Genomic DNA, 23,654 nt, shown 5'->3' with positions numbered 1-23,654 from the left:
CGTGAAGGAAAAGCTGCAAAAGATTGACCCACCCAGAAAACTGAATATGTGCAGTGTGAGAAGACAGACACAGACTCAAAAGTAACAGTTTGAAAACCTTTTTTAATCAAACTTTCTGGGGTTGGTGTAATGCCTACCTGGCCCTAACTCTAACGAGATTGATCCCTCAACTGATGCTTCTAAGGGCCTTCAATGTCCGTAAGTCTAAAACCAAAGTTTGTTGGTGTCCAAACCTATGCTTGCCCTCACTCTTAAACCAAATGTGATAGAGGTCTTCTTAAAGGAAAAATTATGACTCAAAAAGACATGTAAACCACAGCTGGTTTCTGGTAGTCTTACCAATAGGTATAGTTCTGCCAGTTCAAAATATTTCAACTCAAAAGGGTTGCCCTTGGAACCTTCCACGTAGGGCTCTTTAAGTAAGGCACTCGAGTTCAAAAAGTCTTGTTTCCCTTCCCCAAGCTTCGACCCTTCTAGTTCCAAACAAATAAAAAACACAGTTTCTATTAGGCCTATCAGGTTTCCCTTCCCCAAGTCCAGGCCTCACTTCACAAAGTTCAACAATGTCTTCAGTGGGCCACTTAGGGTTCCCTTCCCCAAGCCCATCTGGTTTCAAAAAGAAAAGTTAGTTCTTTCCAGGCCTCCCTTCCCCAGGTCTAGGCCTTGCCTGTAAAGTTCACAATGTCCCTTTGGGCCTTTCAGGGTTTCTTTTCCCAAGCCTAGGCTCCTCTGGTCTCAAACAAGCAAGACGTTCCTCTTGTCAGGATGTACCTTTTACTGTACAGTTCTTTCACGGGGTAGTATCAGAGACTTTCGAGAACACTGGGCACTTGGCTCCTCCGAGGCGCGACCACTCTGACCTCCAACCCCTCTCCTTATTCTCTGTCACCTTTTTCTCTTCTGTGCCTCGTTCACTCTGTCCTTTTCCACCTGACTGTGCTTCCTGCACACCTTTTCCTGTCGTGCACACTTGCACCTTCTTTCCACCTTTCTGTGCCTCTCGCACACTTCCCTTTGCTTTTCACTGTGCTCTCTTTCACCTTCATTTTCCCTTGAACGTGCCTTTTGCACCCTCTGTATTTCTTTTGGGTCACTTGCACCCTCTTTCTTACTTTCGGGTTGCTTCACCCTTTGTAGACTGTCTGTTTTCCTTCTCACCGGCTATTTGCAGTCTCTCTCCGTTTTGAATTGCTGGCACCCTTCTCCTTACTTTCGGGTCTATCGCAGCCACTCTTGGTTGTTTCTGCGCTGCCGGCGTACGTTGCTTTCTTGAATTACTTTCTGGGCCTCATTACACGGATGGCGGAGAACCATGGCGCTATTAGCGCCATGGTTCATGCCGGTAAAATACCGGCACCGCCTTGGCGGAAAGGGGAATTACCGCCCCATTCCAAGGTTGGCGGGGCGGTAATTCCCCCTTCCACCATTGCCCTTCCCCATTCCCATTTTTGCCCCATAGGGCATAATGGGAATGGGGAAGGCGCTAATTGCGGTAACGCAAATTGCGGTACCATAATTAGCTCCCTGGGTCCCTTTGCGGGTTGGTTTTTAACGTCTGCAAAAAGCAGGCGTTAAATCCCCCAACCCACAAAGGGACCTCGTAGTAAGGCGGTAAGGATTTACCGGTACCGGTACTTTACCGGTACCGGTAAATCCTTACCGCCATCCGTGTAATGAGGCCCTCTGTCATTCCGCTTTGCTTTCTTTCAACGCTTTCCAGCTTTCGCTTGCTTTCTTCTCGCTTTCGGTCACGGGGCTCTTCTTTCCGCAATGCTCCTGCTCCCGCTCCAGCCACCTGCATGCTACAGAGTTTCTCTTTGTCTCATGAAACTCACCAACAGTTGTGCAGCGCTGGCAAGCAGGTCAAATGGGTTTGGATCGAGGTCAGGGTCTCACCACCTGCCCCTCAGATACCCCTGGGACCTGCACATGTCCCAGGTTTACGAGCACTGGCCTAAATACACACGTCGTTCAAAGTGAGATAGGAACTTACAAGTTCCAAAAACCTCTCTGGAACTAGTTAGAAGGGGGGCTTTCTGGTCGAGTGCACCTTTGAAATGGAATGCCTTACCACCAGCGGTAAGAAATTGTAGGGCGATCAAGGAGTTTAAAAATAAACTCAAGACACTTATTTAAATGAGGATTGGGTCACCTTCATTGCATTGACGTGCTAGGGACAGGACTAGTGCCTGTATGCCTCTGGGCCTTTGGTTTGCGCACTAAAAATAATGTATTAATAATAATAATAATCATAATAATAATAATAATAAAAGAAGGCAGATAGACAGCCTTCCGTCCTGCTCCACCTTCCTGGAGGCACGGCTCCCTCGCCACGCTGCAGCCCCTCACACACACACACCGGGCCAGCATCTCGGCACCCCGCACTCCACCGGTTCTTCTGGGCTACTCTTCTTGCAGCGTTCTGCTCCTTGGCATACTGATTCCATCCAGCAACCTCAGCTCGCTCAATGATTCTGGCAGAACCACCCTTTTGATACTGCAGGTGAGAGTCAAGTGGAGTCATTTGTGCACAGTTGAGGAAACGTGCGTGACCTTGCCCGACTATTAGTAGGAACATTCAAAGGTTTTAGATGGTAAGCCTCACGTTGTACCCCTACGTGGATTCTATGGGCAATCCTCATTACTCCCGATCGCCTCTTCCTCATCCCAGTACTTACTGGAAATGGGGAGGGGAGATGGGGTGTGATTGGAAATACCCCATTAAGGCGGAGGGAGAGTGGGCTGGTGTATAATTGGGAAAGGGGGATATGGTTTCTCACAGCATTTAGAAAGTTAACAAACCACTGATGAACAGAACTTAGGATTCCCAAAGAAGAAAGTAGAAAGCGGGATAGCGTGATCCATCATATCAAATGCTGCCGAAAGGTCTAATAGTACCAGCACTGAAGATAGGTTAGAGCAATGAACCAAAGGTAGAAAGTTTGTGACATGTAAAAAGTATGGGCAAAGACAAAAGCTTGACTGGCAAAGAGGTAAAAGAGTGAGTGACTTAATAAAGGAAGAAGCTTGAGATTAAACAACCCTTTGCAGTATTTTAGAGAGAAAATGTAACAGAAAAACAGGGCAAGTGTTGCAAGAGATAGAAGGATTGAGAGTAAATGTCTTCAACAGCAGAATAATTGTGGCATGTTTAAATTCTGAAGGGAATATCCCAGATGATAAAGACAAACTGCAGGTAGCTGTGATGTAAGGAATCAAGAGAGGATAGTGCTTCGGAATGATAATGGATGGGAGAGGATCAGTTGGAGCCACAGAAGGATGCGCTCGAGCCAGAAAAACACTAGTATCTTTATGTGAAATAGAAGAGGATTAGGGAGTTTGCATAGTAAGAGAAGGACAAAACTGAGAAGGAGAAAGAGGAGCAAAAGGAAGAAACTCAGTCCAGAGATGGTCAATTTTAGAAGTGAAATAGGATGCAAACTCAGAAGCAGACAATGGCGAAGAAATAGAGTAATCTGGAGTACAGGGGATAGCATCTGATTAAGGATATAAAAAAGGCCACGAGGATGAAGATAAAAAGAAGTAATCAGGGAAATATATTAGTGTTTTTTAGCAACAGAAAGTGTATTATCATATGATGTGTGTAGAGTAGAGGGGGGGGCGTGGCTAGGAAGCCATGTGAAAGGACGTGTCTGTACGGGGGCTCCCGAAGATCCGTACATTATCCGACTGAAAACCGTGCAAGGACCGATGTAATTTGGCTGAGACTGATATGACTGCGTACATGAATCTCAGGTGAACGTGTGGACACGTTTCGATACGGGCCTGCACCGTGAGAGCGCAACAAGAAGCTAAAAGAAGACCTGGAGGCGAGAGTGCGACGAATGAGAAAATGGCCGCCGCCGCTTAACGAAGGAACAAAGGGGTGATTGATCTGGGCGCCTGACGGTCGCACTGGAGCGTGGTGGTGGTGAAGGTGCATGTCTCGGGTGCATCGTGGTCATTAAAGACACCCAGTCCTGCGAGGCCGACGGCGCGGACCTGGGAAGGGAGCAGGGCCTGGCCGAAGATACTTTGTAACTGGAGCATGCGGTGTGACCTGGAACTGTGCCCCGGGCCCTTCATGGCCTAAAGTGCGCCTCAAAGGGTGAGACGCGACCTGGCTCAGCTAGGTAGTAGACAAGATGGCCGGGGGAACCGGAGGACAAAGGAACTTTGTGTCAGAGATGTGGCGATAATGATGGGGCACCCGAAGAGCGCACTTTGACACCCTGCCCTAGATCCGAGCGGGGATAGAAGGACGGGAGACATGTCTAACAAGCCCCTGAGAGCGAAGACCAAACAGCCCACGCTCAACGAATACACTAAGACGCCTCCCGGCCCAGACGGAGCCAAAAGCAAAGATAAAACGCAAGCCAAGGAAATGGCCGCCGGGGGTGCGAACCAGGAGGTCCTCGCTGCGATCGCAGACCTGAAAGCGACCTGGGAGACCAAGCTCCAGCTCGCTGTGGCTGAACTGAAGACCGCAATGGAACTCCAGGTTGGGGCAGTGCCGGAGGACGTGAACCTCCTAAGGCAGGACGTGCGTACTCTGGCAGAGCGCACGGAGACTTTGGAGAAAGAAATGGGCCCTACCGCGGCGGACTGCGCTGTGCATAAGCGTGAACTCCATGCCCTGGTGCAACGCGTGGGCAATTTGGAGAGTAGGGCGGAGGAGGCAGAAGGACGCACCCGGAGGAACAACATCCGTATCGTGGGCCTGCCGGAGGGAACTGAGGGCCATAATCCAACGGAATTTATCGAAAACATGCTACTGCAGGAGATCACGGGAGGCACCCTGTCGCAGGGTTTTGCGGTTGAGAGAGCGCACAGGGCCTTAATTAGGAAGCCGCCGCCGGGAAACCCGCCCAGGCCAGTGATAGCCAAGATCCTTAATTACCGGGACCGAGAAAGGATCCTCGAACACTTCCGCAAGGGAGGTACAATACAACGAGGAGCGGCGAACATAACTGCCTATCCCGATTACACCCTGCAGGTACAGCGCAGCCGTATGAACTTTGGATCGGTGAAGAGGAGATTGCGGGAAGCGGGGCTTAAATACATGTTGCTCTATCCGGCCAAACTGAAGGTTTTCTTTCAGGGCAAGCTGCTGTTCTTTGTCACCCCGGAGGATGCTATGGAGTGGTTGGATGCACAAAACTGCCCTCAGGAGTCAGATGTTCAGACGGCCGGTGGAAAATAAAAGACGAGATAAGTAACGCTGTAGGCCCGGTCGGGTCACGAACATTGGGACTTGATTATAGTCATTGAACTCGCTGGAGAACATGCGTGCGTCAGTGGTTATGAAACGTGGTCCGTGAGCACGGACATGGTTGCGAAGTAGAGGAGCCTCCAGAAGCCGCTCTTTACACCCCTTTTTTGTGTTTAGTTTAGTCACTGTTAGTGGGGTGACACCCTGTCGGGTTCTCTATTTGGGTTTTCCAAGGAGGACCGAACACAGGGATGCCTGAGATCCAGGGATGGAGCTGGGCAGTTGTTTGGGGTAGGGGTTTAGGGGGGTGTTTTAGTTTTTGTATGAGCCTGGGGGTGAAACCGGGATTGGGTGTTCGCAAAGTGGGGAGGGATTGCCTCGGATGGGGGGAGGAAACTACTGATAGGCCATGGGAGACCTCAGGATATTAACGTGGAACGTTAGAGGGCTTAACAGTTATCTTAAGCGAAATAAAGTCATGTTGTATCTTAAGAGGCAGAAGATAGACGTAGCCCTGGTGGGAAACACATCTAAAGCGAGAGAAACTGGAGCTGGTAGGGAGGAAGTGGAAAGGAACAGTGGTAGGATCAACGTACTCCGCCTATGCCAGAGGAGTGCTGGTGTGGGTGGCCCCACACGTCCCATTTAAGCTAATTTAGGAGGTTGTGGAGGAGGATGGGAGGTTGGTTATGGTGAGGGGGCTGGTAGAGAACAAAGTAGTGTGCATTGTAAACACATACGCGCCTAACCAGGAAACGGCGACATATTTTAGGACGCTGTGCACCAAGCTCAGTGTCGGGATGGGGGAACGGTGATATGGGGTGGCGACTTTAATTGCGTGTTGAATCCCAGGGAGGATAGGTCGGATGACAAGATGGCTAAGCCCAGTCTGGCGGCTAAGGTATTGCAGACGCTGCTGGCGGATTTTGGCCTGGTAGATGTGTGGAGAGCGAAACACCCGGGCGTGAGGCAATACTCGCACTATTCGGCTCCACAGCTACTGCACACAAGGCTTGATTACTTTTTCGCTACGCCAGACATAGTCGCGGAGTGCGACCATATAGACTACAGGGCGAGAGTCCTCTCTGACCACTCGCCCCTGGTCATGCGATGGCAGCTGTATTCCCCACGAGCGCGTATACCAACATGGCGCCTCAGGGCGGAGGCGCTCAAGGACCCTGCCTTCAGAGAGGATATGAGGGAAGAGATAACTGCTTATTTTGAGGTGAATAAAGGGAGCGTTAAATCGGCTGGCACCTTATGGGAGGCCTTTAAGGTCGTAATGCGGGGGATCGCCATTGCGAAGTCTAAGGGATTGATGGGGGGAGTCCGGGCGGATCTGCATAGAGCTGAGACTGAGCTGGAGGAGGAGTTGAAAGGTGGTGGGACAGATGCGGAGGCGGTCTCCAAATTGCAAAGGAGTGTGCGGAACATTGGGATAGGCTCTGTAATTTGAACTATAGAAAGTATATTGAGAGACTGCATGCGGGGGGGAGATAAAACGGGCCGACTCTTAGCCTGGCTGTACAAGAGCGAGACCCCACGATCCCCGATCAGATTGGTAACCAATGAAAAGGGGGAGGAGGTAGACACCCAAGAAGGCGTGAACAGGGCATTTGTGGAATACTATAAGGTCTTATACGAAGATTGCGAGGGGGGCAGCCAGGAGGAGATAGACGAAGTGCTGGAAGATGTAGGCTTGCCTAAGGTCAGCGATGAGGAGCGAGAGGAGCTGGATGCTCCGATCACCCTGGAAGAGCTGAAGGAGATTGTGAGACAGTTGCCCACTAGCAAGGCCCCAGGGGCAGATGGGTTCCCCAGTGAATTTTTTAAAGTGTATGCGGAGGAAGTGCTCCCGCCCATGCTGGAAATGCTCAACGAAGCGTACGAGATGGGACGGTTGCCGGAGTCACTTAGGGAGGCGATCATAATACCGCTCCCCAAGCCAAATAAACCGGGACATGATTGTGGCTCCTACAGGCCCCTGTCGATGCTGAACCAAGATAGCAAGATCCTGACAGCTGTCCTGGCTACTAGAATGCGTAGAGTGATCAGCAAGTTGATCCACCCTGACCAGACGGGCTATGTCCCTAATAGGAACATTACTCACAACCACAGACGCCTCCACAGGGTGGTCGAGTGGGGTTGTAGTGATGACGGCGAAATGGCGATAGTGGCATTGGACACGGTTAAAGCGTTCGACTCTGTTCGGTGGCCTTGGCTGCTGGCGGCTCTGAGATGGTACGGGATGGGACCAGGTTACGTTAGGTGGGCCGAGATGTTATACAGTGCACCACTAGCTAGGGTCCGCACGGGTGCAGTGGTGTCAGAGAGATGGCAGTTGGGCAGAGGCACTAGGCAGGGGTGCCCCTGGTCCCCAATGTTGTACATCCTGGCCCTAGAACCCTTAGCGATTTACCTCCGGCAGCAATATGACCCGGTCGGCATCGAGGTAAGAGGAGAGTGTCACCTTATATCCCTGTATGCAGATGATATGCTGCTATACCTAAGATACCCAGAAGAAAATTTGCAGAATGTCTTAGAGGTGATGGGGAGGTATGCCTTGTTGTCCGGTATAGCGGTAAACCCCCAGAAATCCACTCTATTTCCGCTAGGGGGCTATGTGGGGACTCCGGTAGAGAGGTTTCCAGTGTTGCAGATCCCGTGGGTGACGAGATCCTTTAGATACTTGGGAATTGACGTGTATCACACGACTGTGGAAGAGCACAAGCATAACACTGAACTTGCTGTGGGGAAGATCGAGAAATGCATGAGGTTCTGGGAAAGATTGCCACTAGCGATGATGGGCCGGGGAGCTATGCTTAAAATGGTGGTACTGCCCAGGCTTCTGCATTATTTTAACAACATCCCTTACATGATTCCTAAGAAGTTTTTTGTGAGGCTACATAGTGTTTGCAGAGAATTCCTGTGGCACGGCACGCGCAAAAGAGTCGCACTGTGGAAGCTGCAGAACTTCTACGAGAAGGGCGGAGTCAAACTGCCGAACTTTGAGGCATATTATGTGGCAGCGCAGCTACAATATGTGTCCAGGTGGCTCTCTGACGATGAGACCCCTGAACACAGGCTGTTTGGGAGGGATTGCTCCCCTTTTTATCTGCGAGAGGTGATCTGGGTGACTAATGCATGCATGAGGGAGCGGCCTAGAATGCTAGCTTTGGGACGGAACATGTGGAAACGGGCCTGCCGGATGATGGGTAACCCTTTGCCGTGTGTGTCGCAGTTCCCATTGGTCGCACTGGCGAAGGGAGATGGGCAGCTCAGAGTAATCATCCGGATATACTGGGAGTCAGTGGGGTTGGTCACCATGGGAGATATTTGGCAGGATGGGACCATCTTGGAGTTCGAAGAATTAGAGGCAGGGTCGGGATTGCACAGGGGTCAATATATGACATATCACAGGATAGTGCAGGAGATCCGGAATAGGTGGCCCGAAACTACCCTGGCCGATGAACCGGACGCCACGGTGGAGATACTATATGACACATCGGAGGGCGGGCATGAGGTCTCTAGGGTGTATGAGATGTTGATGACGAAGGTTGGGAGTGATTTAGTGCACTTGAGACTGGAATGGGAAACGGAGATGGGGGCCCCGATGACAGATGGGTTGTGGGAGCGAGCCCTGGGGTATCATAAAAAAGTATCGAGAAACGCCAGGTTTAAGCAAATACAGCTTTATATAACACACAGGGCATACATGACCCCATTGAGAATATCCAAATTTCGGGATGTTGGACGCCAGGCGTGCCCCAAGTGTGACGAGGAGAATGCAGACATGATACACATGTTCTGGGCGTGCCCAGTAATTGCAGGCTATTGGGGTGAAGTGGCGCAGAAGCTGGCAGGAAAGGGTGTCACGCTCAAAGTGGATTCAGCCTGGGCCTGCTTACTGGGGGGATATCCCAGAGCGCGTAAACTTAGACATGTCGAGAAATTGAACGATTTGGCTTATGTGCTTGCTAAACGTAGGATTGCCATGGGATGGAAGGAGTGTCATAAGCCACGAATGGAGGTCTGGTGGAGGGATCTCCAAAAATGGGCGGAGGCCGAGACGGCTGTGTGGCGGGATACCAGTATTGCAGGGGAGGAGGAGGAAATGTGCTCCCTCGCGGCATGGAAATTGTTGATAGCTGAACTGTTTGGAACGGGGTCGGCTCCAATTGAATCTGAGAGCGATGACGCCCCCCCGTTCACAGCGGATACCAATGGCGAACACCATACAGGCTCGTAGGGGGGAGGGATGGGGATTGCAGTGCTTTTTGTTGTTAAATGTGTTCATTTATGTTCAGTTGTATTGTCGTTTGGTTTATATATAAAATAAAAATATATTTTAAAAAAAAAAATGTGTGTAGAGTAGAAAGACTGTCAAGATCGAAAGGAAGATGCGATTTTTTACAGGTGTGCTTGGCGTGACAAAGAGCAGAACATAAAGAACGAATAGCCGATGCAATCCATGGTTGTGGATTTTTCCTGAAAGGAATAAATATTTGGAAGGGATAGAGGGATTCTAGAGAGATTCGAGTAGCCAAAGTCTACGCGGACGTGACATCATGAATGACGCAACTTATTGAACAAAGTGAGAAGAGAGAGAGAGAGATGACGCAAGTGAAGAAGGAAAGTTAAAGGAGTCAAGGTTTTGTAGGTGGCCTTGAGTAAAGGACTATACAGAAGACTGCTTCTGGGTAGGGCAACTATGAAAAGGAGAAGAGAAAGTAAAAGATAGGCGAAAGTGGTCCGCAGGCTGAAGAGGCTTGGCTGAAATTTCAAATGAAGAATCAAAAGTTGAAAATATAAGTTCAAGCGATGAATCAGAACGGTATCACCCCATTACTGCACAGCTGAAGATATAGAGGATGAAAATGTTATTGTTTTTACTGCTCATTTCACCACAATTATATGTGGGGGGCAGGTTAGGATAGTACAAAATATGAGCAGAGTATTGCAGGGGGCTGCAACTAACTGTGGTGATATCTGTGAAACAAATAAATATATAACAACATTTTCGTTTTCGGTATTTTAAATTTACAGTAACCACATAGATCCCACCAGAACTATGAAATGGCAGAGTAGGAAGTTGAGAAAGAGAATATGAGTCTAACAGACAAAAAAAAGGAGTGGAGCTCTGCTGAGAGCAAGCTGGAAGGTACAGTGTCTAAATCTTCGCAAAAAGATGAAAGCTTGCCAGAGGGCCCGTAAATAACAACAAAATAAATGGGGCATTGTTTAGGAAATGATGCAAAGTGAAACTTAAAAGAAGAACAAGAGAGAGATGGAGTGTTAGAAGGAAGGAAAGTGTGAGGCGTCAGAAATAAAAGTCAGACCCAAAGTTGCCATGTTTTTACTTAAAGACTTATTAACACAAAAGAGCTATCCAACCCTACTCTAAGAGGAATTTTCCCTACCTAAAGCCCAAAACTAAGGATCCGTTTTTGTCAGGATATTTAAATCAAAACTGTCCTTGTGTCCAAACGTTCTATCCTGACCATCACCCTGCAAAGCAAACTATAAATTGAAAAGGAAAATGTCTTTTACTTGGTAATTGCAAAAATAGTTCATAAAGGAAAATAGAACAGCTCCAATATACATTTTTTCCAAGGTAAAAAAGCCCTTTTTCCAGAGTGTGGCTCCCTTCCCTTGGGTTATTTCGCAATATAAAAACATTTGTAACGCACACGTTTTCCAACGTCAACAAAAAAGGTCTTGGTTCCAGGGGACTTCCCTTCTCCTGGATTCTGTCTCACTGCAATTAATTCCTCAACAGAAGAATTCACCAAGATTAGTAAGCCTTGGTCCCAGAGATCCATTCCATTCCCCTGGATTCCTCTTTAGAGTCAATGTTTCTTGGTCTAACAGTTCTTTGTGTCTTTCTTGGCCCACAACAATCCTGTTAGTTATAAAGATAAGTTAGCTTTGTAGATCCTTCTTTCAAAAGTTACTTCTTGTTCAGCAATCACAGTTTCCTATCCTTTCTTTTGAAATGCTGTAGATTTTCAACTGCCTGGTAGCCCCCCTGCCAGGACTCCTCATGCACTTGTAACAGCTTCACAAAGTGCACATGGTAAGGGTTTCTCCTTCTCTCCCCTTGACCTCTCTCTGGCTTTGCTTCCCCAATTGCCGATATCATCTTTGGTATTGTATATCTGGTTTAACATTCGCTCTGGGTTTCACCCACAGCTGTATTCCATGCACTCATCTGTGGCTTGGGTAATTATTTGCAATATGCCTCCTTGGTTGGCAATCAGTCTCTTTAATGTCTCTGTTTCTATGGTGTTAATGTTTACAGTTTGTATTTGGCGCAGTAGCTGAATTGCCCTGGGGTTCCCACTTTGCTTGGGCTGACTCACCAGCTCTTTGTGGCATCTCTGGTCCCTTTAGTGTTTACACGGCCACGCTTTGCCGCCTGCTTACCACTCTGCACTGCTTTCACGTCGTTCCGGTTCCTGTCATGGCTTTGCTTCAGTACGTCTGTCTTGATATAGGTTCCGGAAAGGTCAAACGCTGCTTTCTCCCATTGCCGAATGGCCAGTAATCTTTCCTTGGTGTCTGCGACACGTCCGGCTCACACAGCTTTCCTCTGCCTCTTGGCTCCGCCACACCCTTTTGTGCTGCCAAGTTCAACAAGCCCCCCAGAGAGGTGTGACGACTTCTACCAAAGAGCAGCAGCTGCAGCAGCCTCTTACAGTTTAATGTCCCGTGCAGCGGTGCATTCTGAAAACAACCAGCAAGCTCATTGAGCTTGAGGATCCTTCTGCTATGCATCGTTCCATTCTTCCTCCTCGTCCCAGTACTTGGGTAATTGTAGGAGATGGAGTCCATTGATGTTTACTGTTGCAGATGACTTGGGAAATCAGTTTTCAATGGTTCCAAATGATGAGCCAGTTCGTACCAGGTAGGACATGTTACCTGTTTGGCTCAAACAACCAGCTTGCCACTGCAGACAAACTCATAACGCTACTGCTCAAACATTGCATGGGACCACCAGGGCCACAGCTTCGAACCACTGGACATCAACTTGAAACACTGGAGCATCACATCTCACATCGACAGAACCAGCTGTTGGCAATGTCTCATGCCTACTGCACATTCCAACCGATCCTGGTGAGCCATCTGAACTGCACTTGCTCGACTGCTGCATATGAACCACACTAAGCACCCACTTCAAACCGACTCAATGCCAGCTTGCCACTTGGACCAAAATGGCCTGCTGCCCCAAACCATTTTAACCCACACTTGCAACACCTTAGAGCTGGGTTCAACATCATCAAACCTCCTTAACTTGGAATCAGGTACTTTGAAGTAACTCCATCTCCCGGGTCCATTCTACATTTCTCCGTCTTCCTTTACACAAGAGGGTTTTTGGTAGTTTAGTGTGCAAATTGATGGTGTAATTAAACTATATATTTTCATAGAACCTTTACTGGACATTTCTTTTGTATAGGAATGGTTGCATTATTGCTGTTTGGGTTAGTACTGGCTGATATTTGTTCTCCTTCGGAGTTTATAGGGTACCCTTGGCCCACATTAACACAACATGCAAAGGAAGTATATCTCTTTGCTGAGCCTCATTTACCTTTATGATTGGGATCCCTGTGGGTTGGTAGACGTTTTGGGGGTGGTGTAGGCGGTTTCGCCACTGCTCCTTATAATCCTGAAGATCATAAGTCGTCATTTTGTTAAATAACTAGTTCAAAGATAATTTAATGTATTTTGAATTTTTAAAGTGTTTTATCTTTGTATGTTGTCTTTTATGGAGCTACACTTCTAAATAAAGATTGATTGAACTAGTTCAGGATGACAGCTATTTCTGAGCATCCAGCCATATTTCAGTACTGAATTGTAACTGGGAACATTTCATCTTTGTACGCTGCAATCAGGGGTGCCGATGGCCATGCCGATAACATGTGGTGTGGTCTACTGTTAGAGATTTGACTTTAGCAATATGCTGTTGCCTCATTTGTCCTTCTCATCAAACAAAATACCTAGAAAAAGATATTCAGGAACACAGTCTAATCTTTCAGTTGCTATAATTCAAGCACATTTGTTACCACCCTTTTCCACATTTCGTTGCCTTTGATTTCAGTTTGTTCAATCATAAGGCCATTGTGGTCACAATAACATCCGAGGACATACATTGATATTTGCAACCCTATTGGGTTTCAATCAAGAATGATTGGGCCATCAGCAAATGATAAATACTGAATTGCACCCTCTCCCATTTCGGTGGAATTAATGGGTTACATTCAAAAGCAGAGGCCATGTTAGCAATACAAGTGTAAAACTAAGAGGGGGAGGGCAAAAGACATGCGTGCCCGTTTTAACCCCTTTGTTGTGGCAGCAATCCCTGAAACAGTCCCATACTCAACCAATCTCACCCTCACACTGGCAATAGAATAGTTAGCTTGACCGAGCTTCGGCAATCCGGGGTGAGGTAGTCCTAAATTAAGAAATGTTTGCCAAAGCAAACTAGATCAATCTCATCATTGCCCTTTGCAACATGGAACAGCTCAGGTGACTCAAACCCAATACAGAGTTACATGTTTCTTTATCGATGGGGTGTGTGGCTTAACAACCCATAGCGGTGTGAAAAAAACAAAGTAATAGTGGTTTCTACTGGGTTTCCTTCCTTTAGGCCTGTTGTCCGGAGTTTGCCCCTCACTTTCTAGGTCAGGGTTAGCGACAGATATAGACCAAACAGTCACTCAAAGTCTCTGGGATTTAATGGTACTCCCAAGCACTTCTTTCTTGGCTGCCACAAGATCTGTCAGGATGTTGCATTGGTCATCCTGGGCTTTCGGCTACTAAGCATAACCACCTCGGCACACCTAGACCGTCTGACTAGGGGTCATGCGTCAGACTCTTCAGGAACAGTTAGATTTCAGGATGCTTCCATGTTCCCCTCCTGTCAGAGCTGTATGTGTTTCCTGCCACAACACCTCAGAGCACACTTCCTGTACAGTTCTTCAGAAGTGCTTTCCATGTTCCTCCTCTTCCTACTCTCTCCCTCACTTCGTCTTGATATTTTTCTCTCTCATCGTTTCACTCGATATTCCTCTCTGCATCTCTAGGTCCCATTCTTGCTCTTGTTCTCCCTTGATCTCTTGCGAGCGGCATTAGTTGGGAGCAAGTTGGTAGGTTAGGAAGGATATTTGTAAGGCATTTGAAAAGACAAGTGTGGTGAATCCAATGGGGGCCGAACGGATTCCCTGGTGGTGACCTCCTGCCATGTGGCCAGGGGACGTCAACCGCTACCTGATCCTGACACAGGGGGAGGCTTTATGAGAGAGGATCACATTGGAGGCGACAACTACTAGGGGATGTTTTGGCTCCGTTGGTCGAGGCATGGTATCCCCCCTTTACTGAGAAGAAGACCCTACAATACTGAAATTGCTAATGACCTATTGTCATTCCAGTCAGGCCTTCACCTTTGGCCCCAACACCCACAACTCACATGTACCACCTACTGTTTCTAATATACCTTATTGCAAACATCCTGTGAAAAGCCACTTGAGAAATAGAAATGGCATCATTGTACTCCAACTCACATAATCACTCAGGTACTGAAACAAAGGGGTGGGGGGGGGGAGAAAGGAGAGAGAGAGATTGTGCAAAATGACAGTTATTCAAAGCACAAACATGCAGGCTAGTTGTTTTTCAAAGCCTACAGTGCACAGGACATTTAAAGGTGGTAACCTCATTGGGAAGATGAGCAGGGCAGGAGAGGACAATACACTCCAATCAGAGGCTAGCAAACGTGAACGTGAGACACAGAGAGAAGGTTAGCGGGACAGAAGGAGGGATGCAGCAAAAAAAGCAGGAAAAGCCATGGAGACACAAGGTACCATGCAGAAGCTCCTGGGTGTCAGTCGCTCATGGAAGTAGCGTTCATCAGTCCAGACCAAGAGAGGAAGCCAGCGTGTGACTGCAGAGCCGCACAGAAAAGTGGATAGACTTCCGCTGACTCCAGGGTGGAAAGCAAATGAAGCAGTTGTTCCGCAAAGGCATGGGCCGAGACAGAGACACGTGACGACACCTGTGAATCTGCCCAAAGCAGATGGAGACCCTGGGGCGTTCCAACAAGCACGCCTGCCCGCATTTGATAAATATGAGATTGTTAATGATGAAAAGAGCCTAAGAAGAATATTCGAATGCAGTCAAGACACAGTATTAACGCAATCTTTATAGGTAAAGCTGAATGTATGTATGGGTGTACATTTGTCTGGCTATACAAATCCACACCACTGAACCCACGTCTACCAAATTTAGCATGTAGTCCTCACTTGTCTGAAGCAAGATTGGAGTCTATGTTTGGATGCAAAAAATGCACTCTGTAGACACACTCATTTACTGATGCTCACCCCAATTCACTACAGTAGGTAATAGAAGGAGGCAACATTTTGAAAAGTGTCTGAAGCAAAATTTTCGATGTGTTGAATATTCGTTTGAAATGTATTACTACTGTATACAGTCCAAAAAGGTTTATTAAAATGTTTTTTTTTATCACGCAACTCCAAATATTGGAAATGGTAAGGTTACAGTTTACTTAAGTTCATTCACTAGAAGGGAGCACAATCAATCAATCTTTCTTGGACATTTTCTCAAATGTGCTGAAGCCATTGAGTGACTTAAACATGCCATACAAAAAATGAACATCACTTGGAAAAGCTCCACCTGATGCAAAGCGAAAATCAATATCAAGAGCTTCTGAAACACAACAACAGGCAGCAGCATGATTGCCGACCAGAGGACAAGAGCAACTTTCTCCAGGACAACTGAGATGCCAGAGCAAACTGAAGCAAGACTTGCTGACGTGAGGACAAGAGCAACATCCTCCAGGGCACATGAGACAGCACTTGATCAGGACACGGGCAACGCCGGGTACCCCAGCTAGTACCCAATAAGAAGAAGGTTTATATGCAGACAAGACACAGTACCACGAGAAATCCCAATCCAATACAGAGGCATGAGATGCCAGTGTGGAGAAAAGTTTGAGCAAGCGCTACCACAGGCAAATATACCAAGTGCCTCACGGTATAAGCCATTTTTGTGTAACCAAGGAACTGTGGATCAATTAGGAAAAGCAAACCTGGCAGGCGAGTATACCAGGTAATTGCGGTTGATTGAAGGAACTATAAAAGAAATCCTGGCAGGCAAGTACAACAGGTGGATGAGATTGAGTGACGATTCATGGTAGGAGAGTATGCTAGGCAATCTGCAGAGTTAAAGGAAATCTTACAGAAAGACTGTTACACAACTTGTGATTCAAACAAGAACTTTTTGAGTCCAGAAAAGGAACCGTTGATTAAAGTAACTTTTGCCATCCTAATTAAGAAACCAGAGGAAGGGGACCATACTCTGTATCCAAGGGTCTCTACCTTGGAAAATATTTTAGTAGGAGTCATTAATACATTTTGGTTTTGAACACTTTTGCTAACATCAAGAAAAAGACGATTTCCTTGCACCTTTGTTGTTTTTGTTTTAGTGTGAGGGTCAGGAGAGGATATTTTGGATGGCTTTTCAGTTACTGACTTCCTGACATAGACTGATCCTTAGTTTTGACTTTTAAGCGGGGAAGTTTCTCTTACAATAGGCCCAGTTAGGCAGTTTCCCAACCTGTTTTTAGTTTAATTATTATCTTCACTTGAGAATGTGAATACCTTGTGTCCGACTCTCATTTCTGATACCTCACCCAAGGAAGGAAGAGATTGAGGAGAAGAGTCATTTTAGACAGGAGTTAAAGGAGAGAAATGATGAGCTTGACGGAACTCTGCAGGAGGGGTAAGGTGGGAAACATTTGGATGAGGTTGCAAAACATTAGGAGGTCAGCGGTATATAACATCCGGAGAAGGTTAGATTAGAAAATAGTGAGGAGGTTGGGAGACAACTAGAGAAGCTTGGAAGTGGTTTGTTTAGAACTGCAGTAGACAATTGGGTCAGAATATTAGAACAGGAGGGTGGGAGAGGAACATCAGGTGGTGGTTTGAGTGAGGGTCAGAGAGAATTACTGTAGACTAGCGAGGTGACAGCTACCAAGATCAGGAAGGCATGAGGGGGGCATGCTTGGCCCAAGGCACCGTGCAGGGATGACATCCAAATCTTAAGGGGTTAAAGAAACATGAGGATGAGGAATGAGCATGTGACCTGGCATCAGGAGGAGCCTGTCCAGATGAAGAGTAGAGAGGTTGGGCAGAAATCAGGACCCTAAGAGAGAGTGGTGATAACATCCTCTTAACCTCACCTGTGGAAATAGAAGGCAGTGAAATGCATCGACAAAATCAAGGAGGAAATCAATTTTATCTACAGGTTATGGTGGGGCCATGGCAGCATCTATGCCCTTATAAACTTGATAAGGAAACCTGAACCGTTTGAACTTTTGAGAAGAGACTGCCCTCTCACTGTACATTTGGGAAAAAAAAATCCTGTTTGTTTTGTTACCTTCCACTGGAGTAGGGGAAGAGGTTGTTGATGGCAGATCTCTCTTCTGCTGGGGCCTCCCTCTGGAATAGCCTCCCTGCCTCTCTGAAACTTGAGAAATAGCTCAGTTTCCGGAAGCACCTCAAGACATTCCTCTTTGCTTCTGCTTTCTCTCGTCCTCTCCCCTGATGATCTCCTGACTGAATCTGAAATTGGACTGATTACCTGGCTACCCTCTGATCTTGGGCCCAGGTTCCCCTCCCCACCCCCACCAGTTGCACTGCTCTGCCCCCCTAGTAACCCTTACACTCGGGGGCTGTTTCTGTATCTCTACAGCCCCTACTAGCACTGGACGCTTGAAGTCTGCACTTACCCTTGGACTTGCCACCAGCTGGCCGCACTTATTATTTATTGTCTTTTATTTATTACTGTTATCCTAGTACTGCACTACCCCCTCTCCTTTATCCCTCCCCCCTCCCACCCTCCGCTGCACTTGAGTGATCTCAATGTCACCTGGCCTAGTGGGATTGCTGGCTCAGTCTTCCTTCGGTTTCCACTCCCTTGCCTCGTCGCACCTTGAAACACTGTATAGGCGCATTATAAATGCCATGTCATATCAAGAAGTATCATGACCATTCCCAAGAGGGCACTCTTGGTTGGAGAATGTTAATTATTTTCAAACAACATTGTTTAAAAGGAACCCCGATATAAACCAGCATCCTGGGAGAGGGTGGAGGGTAGAAATAGGTCTGAGGATCAGCCAGGTATGGGAGGACTTTGCCCAAGTCATTGGCTTATCGTGGCCTCTCCTTAAAAACCAGGAATAATAAAGATAAAAGTACATTGGAACCATAAATCCGGCTTGGTTGTCTCCATTGATCCATGTCCATGATACCACAGGTGTCACGTCTAATTTGAGAAAATAATTATCCTGTACCAGGATGTAAAGTGGCAGTAACGCAGTGCTACTAAAATAAGGATTTGATATGTTCAAAATAGTTTCATAATACTCTAGATTTGCACTGCACAAGCAGCATAGCTAAAGGGAGATGGTAGCAACAGTTCAGTTCACACTCTTCGCAACAAGTATTCACTGTCCAAGAGACAAGAGAGGCTCTTGCTTTTTTTTTTAACAGTACATCACATAACATCTTTCAAGAGGTCAAATTAGACCAAAGCTTCTACATGGCAGGAAGCTTACCCATTTTCATTCTCTATGTACTCCACTTTTTCAGATCCTGCGGGAAGAGGGAGCAACGTCTTTCCCCTGACTTGACCAACGACGACGAAAACATTACTCTTCAAGTGGTTGACATGCCTCATGACATCCTGAGACACCACCTGTGGCCAGCTGCTATGATTCTTCTGGTTTGCCAAAACAGGTACCACAACCTGTAACAAAGCATTTAAAAAGCTTAGCATGGCTATTTAAAGTTTCTATGAATTATATACTTGCATGCAGAAAACATAATAAAGGGCTTGTAAGGAGCTGCATGGGAAAGGTCTGCATATTAAAAGATAAAATAGTAAAAATGTTGAACAAATAACACTGAATCTCAATTCGCACCTAGCAAAGGCGAACTGACCAATCTGCCTTTCCTGGGTGTGATTCTGCATTCACTGGCCATGGTGGTACGAAAAACAATGAGCAAAAAATTAAATAAATGCCCACCGCCATTTGAATAGAAAAGGGACTAGGTCCCTTTTCCAATGATGGCGGCCTCTTTGGATCAGGTTTTCCATGACCGACCACTTCCAACAAGGGTCATAGTCCCTTTTTTATGTTTATGGTAGCAGACATTTTATGGTCTTTTTTTCCATTCCGATGGGAGATGGGCTCGCGCAGAGATCATCACCCGTAGGAAGTGAAACAAATGAAAACTATTTGCACCCCAGTGAATCCCGGGGTGCGAATGGCTTTCACAGGTTTTAATGGCCCGCAGCACGAGCTGAGGCCCTTCGCCTCACTCGACATACAAAGCCTGGGCTGGTGGGCCGATAAACCTGTGTCTGCCCCCCAGCAAGGGCGTGAAAGCCATAGTGATAGATTGTAATTGATATCAATGCTAAGTACATAAACATTTTATTCATTTACAAAATGGAAAATAGAAAAGAATAGAAAAGTATTTAACATTTTTAAAATACATCCTTGTTCATCAAAAACAGGTGTCGATTAATGAGAACTGTCAAGAATTATTATATTTGAAAAGATTGAAGTAATTACCAGCGACACCTTACAGAAAGTGAACAGATCTATAAAGAAAAAGATAAACATCCACACAAATTAGCACTCCAGTTGGTTCATGGGGCTGCCACCATTCCCACTAGCTCACATAGTGCCATGGATCATGTTACAAAGTATAAATAATAGACTCAACCGATCACCGCTGCACACTTTCAACAACAACAAAAATCGGTGTCTGCCATTACAATGCGTCAATTATGGACTTGACTTTAGGAAACATTTTTCATTGATGAATTGCTATGATACAATTCTGAAATTGCCAATGTATGCTGTTTTGCAATGCCATTTTGTCCATCTTTCTTCCCTTCTTTCTTTTAGGTTTATTTGCTTTCTTCTTTTTTATGATTTTGTCATCTCCATTCTTCAATTATTTTCTTGTTTTCTTCTTTTTCTTTCTGCTTCCCTGCCCCATTTCTTTCCATCGCTTCTCTTCTTGTCCATCTTTCCATTTCCTCCCTTCCTTTTCTTGCCCATTCTGGCTTTCATTCTATTATTTCTCTTTCAATCTTTTCCTTTTACTCCTCCTTTCAAACTCTTTCATTCTTTCTTCCTTTCCTTCATTCAATTTTCCATCCTTCATTTTTGTTTCTCTTCACTTCTTTCGTTTTCAATTTCCTTCCTTTGTTCCTTCCTCCACTCGTATTAGCTTTCATTCATTTCCTCAATATTTTCTTCCATCTTTTGATACCACTGTTTTCCTTACTTTATATATTGCTCCTTTTTTCCTTCAGCTACCTTTCTTTGATTCTCCAATTTTAGATTTATTTCCTTTGCCTTAGCTTTATCTTTCTTTAAATTTTTTTCATCACAATTTAATTCAAACCACACGTTTTTTTCTCTCTCACTTTCCTTCCTTGATTTACTTTCTCGTTGCTTCTCAGACTTCCTTGCTTTATTTACTGGTCACTTGTTAGGTGCTTATACAATTAGCAAAACTGTTTCAAAGCACCCACAGGGAAACAGGGTATGGACAGAGGACGTTAGACCATGAATTACAACAAAGATAAATAATTGAATTAATAGCACAAACAAGTAAAGAAAATAAAAAAGGGATGGCGGACGAACCTACTATGACTTGTGAGTGTTCAGAACGTGCAAGTGCAGAGGGGAGGGGGTGAGGGGTAGGTGCTGTGGTGCTCATGGAAAAGTGCTCAGGGTAAGTGCTAAGAGGAGAAGAACGTAAGTGCTACCACCGGTGGGTAGGGTGAGCCTAGATAAGTGCAGTAGAAGACAGCGGCTAGGATGAGAGATGTGGCGGGTCAGGGCCCCGAGGCAACATAAGGGCCCTGCACATCAATCACACTACTGTATGATTAGCAGGGAAGAGAGGAGGAGAAGGAAGAAGTAAAGGGTCTTGAGGCTTTTTCGAAACTTAAGGAGGTCATGCTCAAGACGCAGAGGGAGTGGGAGGCTATTCCACAGGAGGGAGCCAGCCGAGGAAAGTAATCGATCACCACAGTTATTTTGTGTTAGATAAAAATGTCTGATTGTTCAGAGATGCGGCATAGTCCAACATGCAAAATAATCCCATCTGCAGATATTATGTAATCAAAGTGAAATCACCTATCCAGGGACTCTTAGTGTGTTGTTTATTAATACATGTGTCAAAATAACTTCGACATTGATGCTATTTAGACATAAAATCGCAAATAACAAGAAATGCGTACTTTCCTTCTGAGGGATACAATGTATCCTGTGGTAAAAACTCTAATAGTACAATAATATTAAACAAAAACATTTGACATATGTGTCTTTCTCACTACTTGTGCTCAATTGGCTCACACAAGGGCTGCGCTTCTTCAGGGCCTTTATACAGTGAAACAAAGAGAAATATAAAATCTTTCCTGTTAATTAGTACTAGTGGCGAATGTTTGCACATTTTTCCAAGATGATTCCTTGAAATATCTTTGACCTGTAGATGTTCACAATTGTTAATTTAATGTTTTATTGTTTTTTATTTGTGAAATTATTCTTGTATTTTAACCATTTTCAGTCACACTATATATTATTTTTTAATTATTGTACTATTTGCTGCTTTTAGGCTAATGCCATAATAAACCTGATGACTGACAAAAAAATCTTCCCGTAAGTAAGAAAAGAAATAGATCTTTTATCTAAAAATGGAGAAAAGACATCAAACAATTCATTACACCCTTGTCTTTAACATCTTATTGAATCATTATCCATTAAATTCCAACTATGTTTATATGTATTGCCAGTGTTCATATTGTTACCAGATGTTATTATCTTGACTGGTCTTTCAACTAGTTATGCTTCTTTTGTCATTTATTTTTTTCTCTTTTGAGCTTGAAAACACCATGTATTGCTTCTCAATATGTTGCGACCATGTTTTTCTCATGATTTCCTACCTATATGATGAGGAGCAATATTTAATTTCATTTAAACTACCCCAAGACAAAACCAAATGAATCCTCAATAAAGTCGATGTATGCGTTTCCCTTAAGCCTATTTCTTGCCAGGCTGCTCAAATTAACATGGTTTTCTTAAAGCTATGGCCTATCTTTTATTGTCCTACCTTCGTAAGACTTGTTGGCCCTGAGTGGTATGTGTGGTTTTGGCATTCTGGTAAGGATCAGCACCATATTGGAAGCTTCCTATGTATTAGACAGGGTTCTATGTATGTTTGCGTACAGGGTTTTGTTCTATTTAATTTGTTTCCATTGGCGGGGTTCCCCAGAACCTCCAGTCCCTATATTTTGAACTCTACCCCAAACCCCTCCCTACCCTTTTTATGCTCTTACCCACCCCCCTTCTACATTTCAATAACTTTTTTTTAATGGAATTGTTTCGGTATAAAATTACATTGAAATAACTGTCGGCCAAACAACGGTATACGATTAGGGAGTCTTCCATGAAAATAGTCAACATGCAGAATCTAGTCAGTTAACATGGTCATTGGATGCATGTTGAAACTACCAACATTCTAACACCAAAAATATGTATATTGCCAAAATCTTCACTTGCTAGGAAAAGATAACCTGAATGCATTCTAATGAATAAAATTAGCTCCTAATATCAGATTTCTGACAGCTCTTTATAGTAGTTTAGACAGCATTGGTCCAACAATTACTTTGAAATGTAGCAATCATCCATATTAGTGTAAGTCTATGTATCCAATAATGGTTAAAAGCATATATATTGTGTTGTGAATCTTAACCAAAAAACAGATCATGAATCTCCCAATACCAATAGAGGTATATCCATTGCCATCCTTGTGTTGTTGTTACATCTAACTGCTATGGAGCAGAAGGAATGGTAATGCACTGAGAAATGTTCTCTAAAATTCATAAATTAACAAAATATGTACTGTTATGTTCTTAAGGGGTACAAGCCACAGTGTCTCAGATATTTCCCCAAAAGGGCTCTTGATGAGGATGCTAATTCTACATGAGAACCTTTATAATTCATGGTCTTTGCTAAGGTGATGGGCCAAGAATCTAAAGAACTATCAAACACTAATACCGACATTCATGTAAAGTGGTGCCAGCTAAACCCTTTTTTTGGAATGCCTATTTTTCAGTCGCTGAAGGGCCCTGTTGTGAAGGTGCCTCTAAAAATAACCTGAATGGATGATGTGAGCAACCCAATGACAAATGCTAGGTCCTTCATAAATACAACCAGATGTTGGAGCATCCAGTGTAGATCACTTACATCTCTCATGAAGATTTGGGATTGAATTAACTAGATCTTCCAGTTGATCACAAAGCCTAACACCTGAAGTGTCTGACTAGTCCAATATAAATATGT

General features: G+C 45.3%; 1 protein-coding gene across 2 annotated transcripts in view; it reads right to left on the bottom strand.

Annotated features, from left to right (window-relative positions):
• The window catches only part of DNAH9 (dynein axonemal heavy chain 9), a 1,527,051-nt gene that overhangs the window by 1,458,683 nt on the left and 44,714 nt on the right, over nucleotides 1-23,654 (bottom strand). For both annotated transcript variants that reach the window (XM_069654516.1, XM_069654515.1), the window contains exon 2: nucleotides 18,843-19,033. In XM_069654516.1, coding sequence (XP_069510617.1) covers nucleotides 18,843-19,033 — 191 coding nt within the window. The remainder of the gene's footprint in view (nucleotides 1-18,842; nucleotides 19,034-23,654) is intronic.

The sequence above is a fragment of the Ambystoma mexicanum genome, chromosome 3q (genome assembly GCF_040938575.1).
Source record: "Ambystoma mexicanum isolate Mex_15411 chromosome 3q, UKY_AmexF1_1, whole genome shotgun sequence".
Classification (NCBI taxonomy): Eukaryota; Metazoa; Chordata; class Amphibia; order Caudata; family Ambystomatidae; genus Ambystoma; species Ambystoma mexicanum.
The sequence above is the reverse complement of the archived record's forward strand: the minus strand, read 5'-3'. Positions and strand labels throughout refer to the sequence as shown.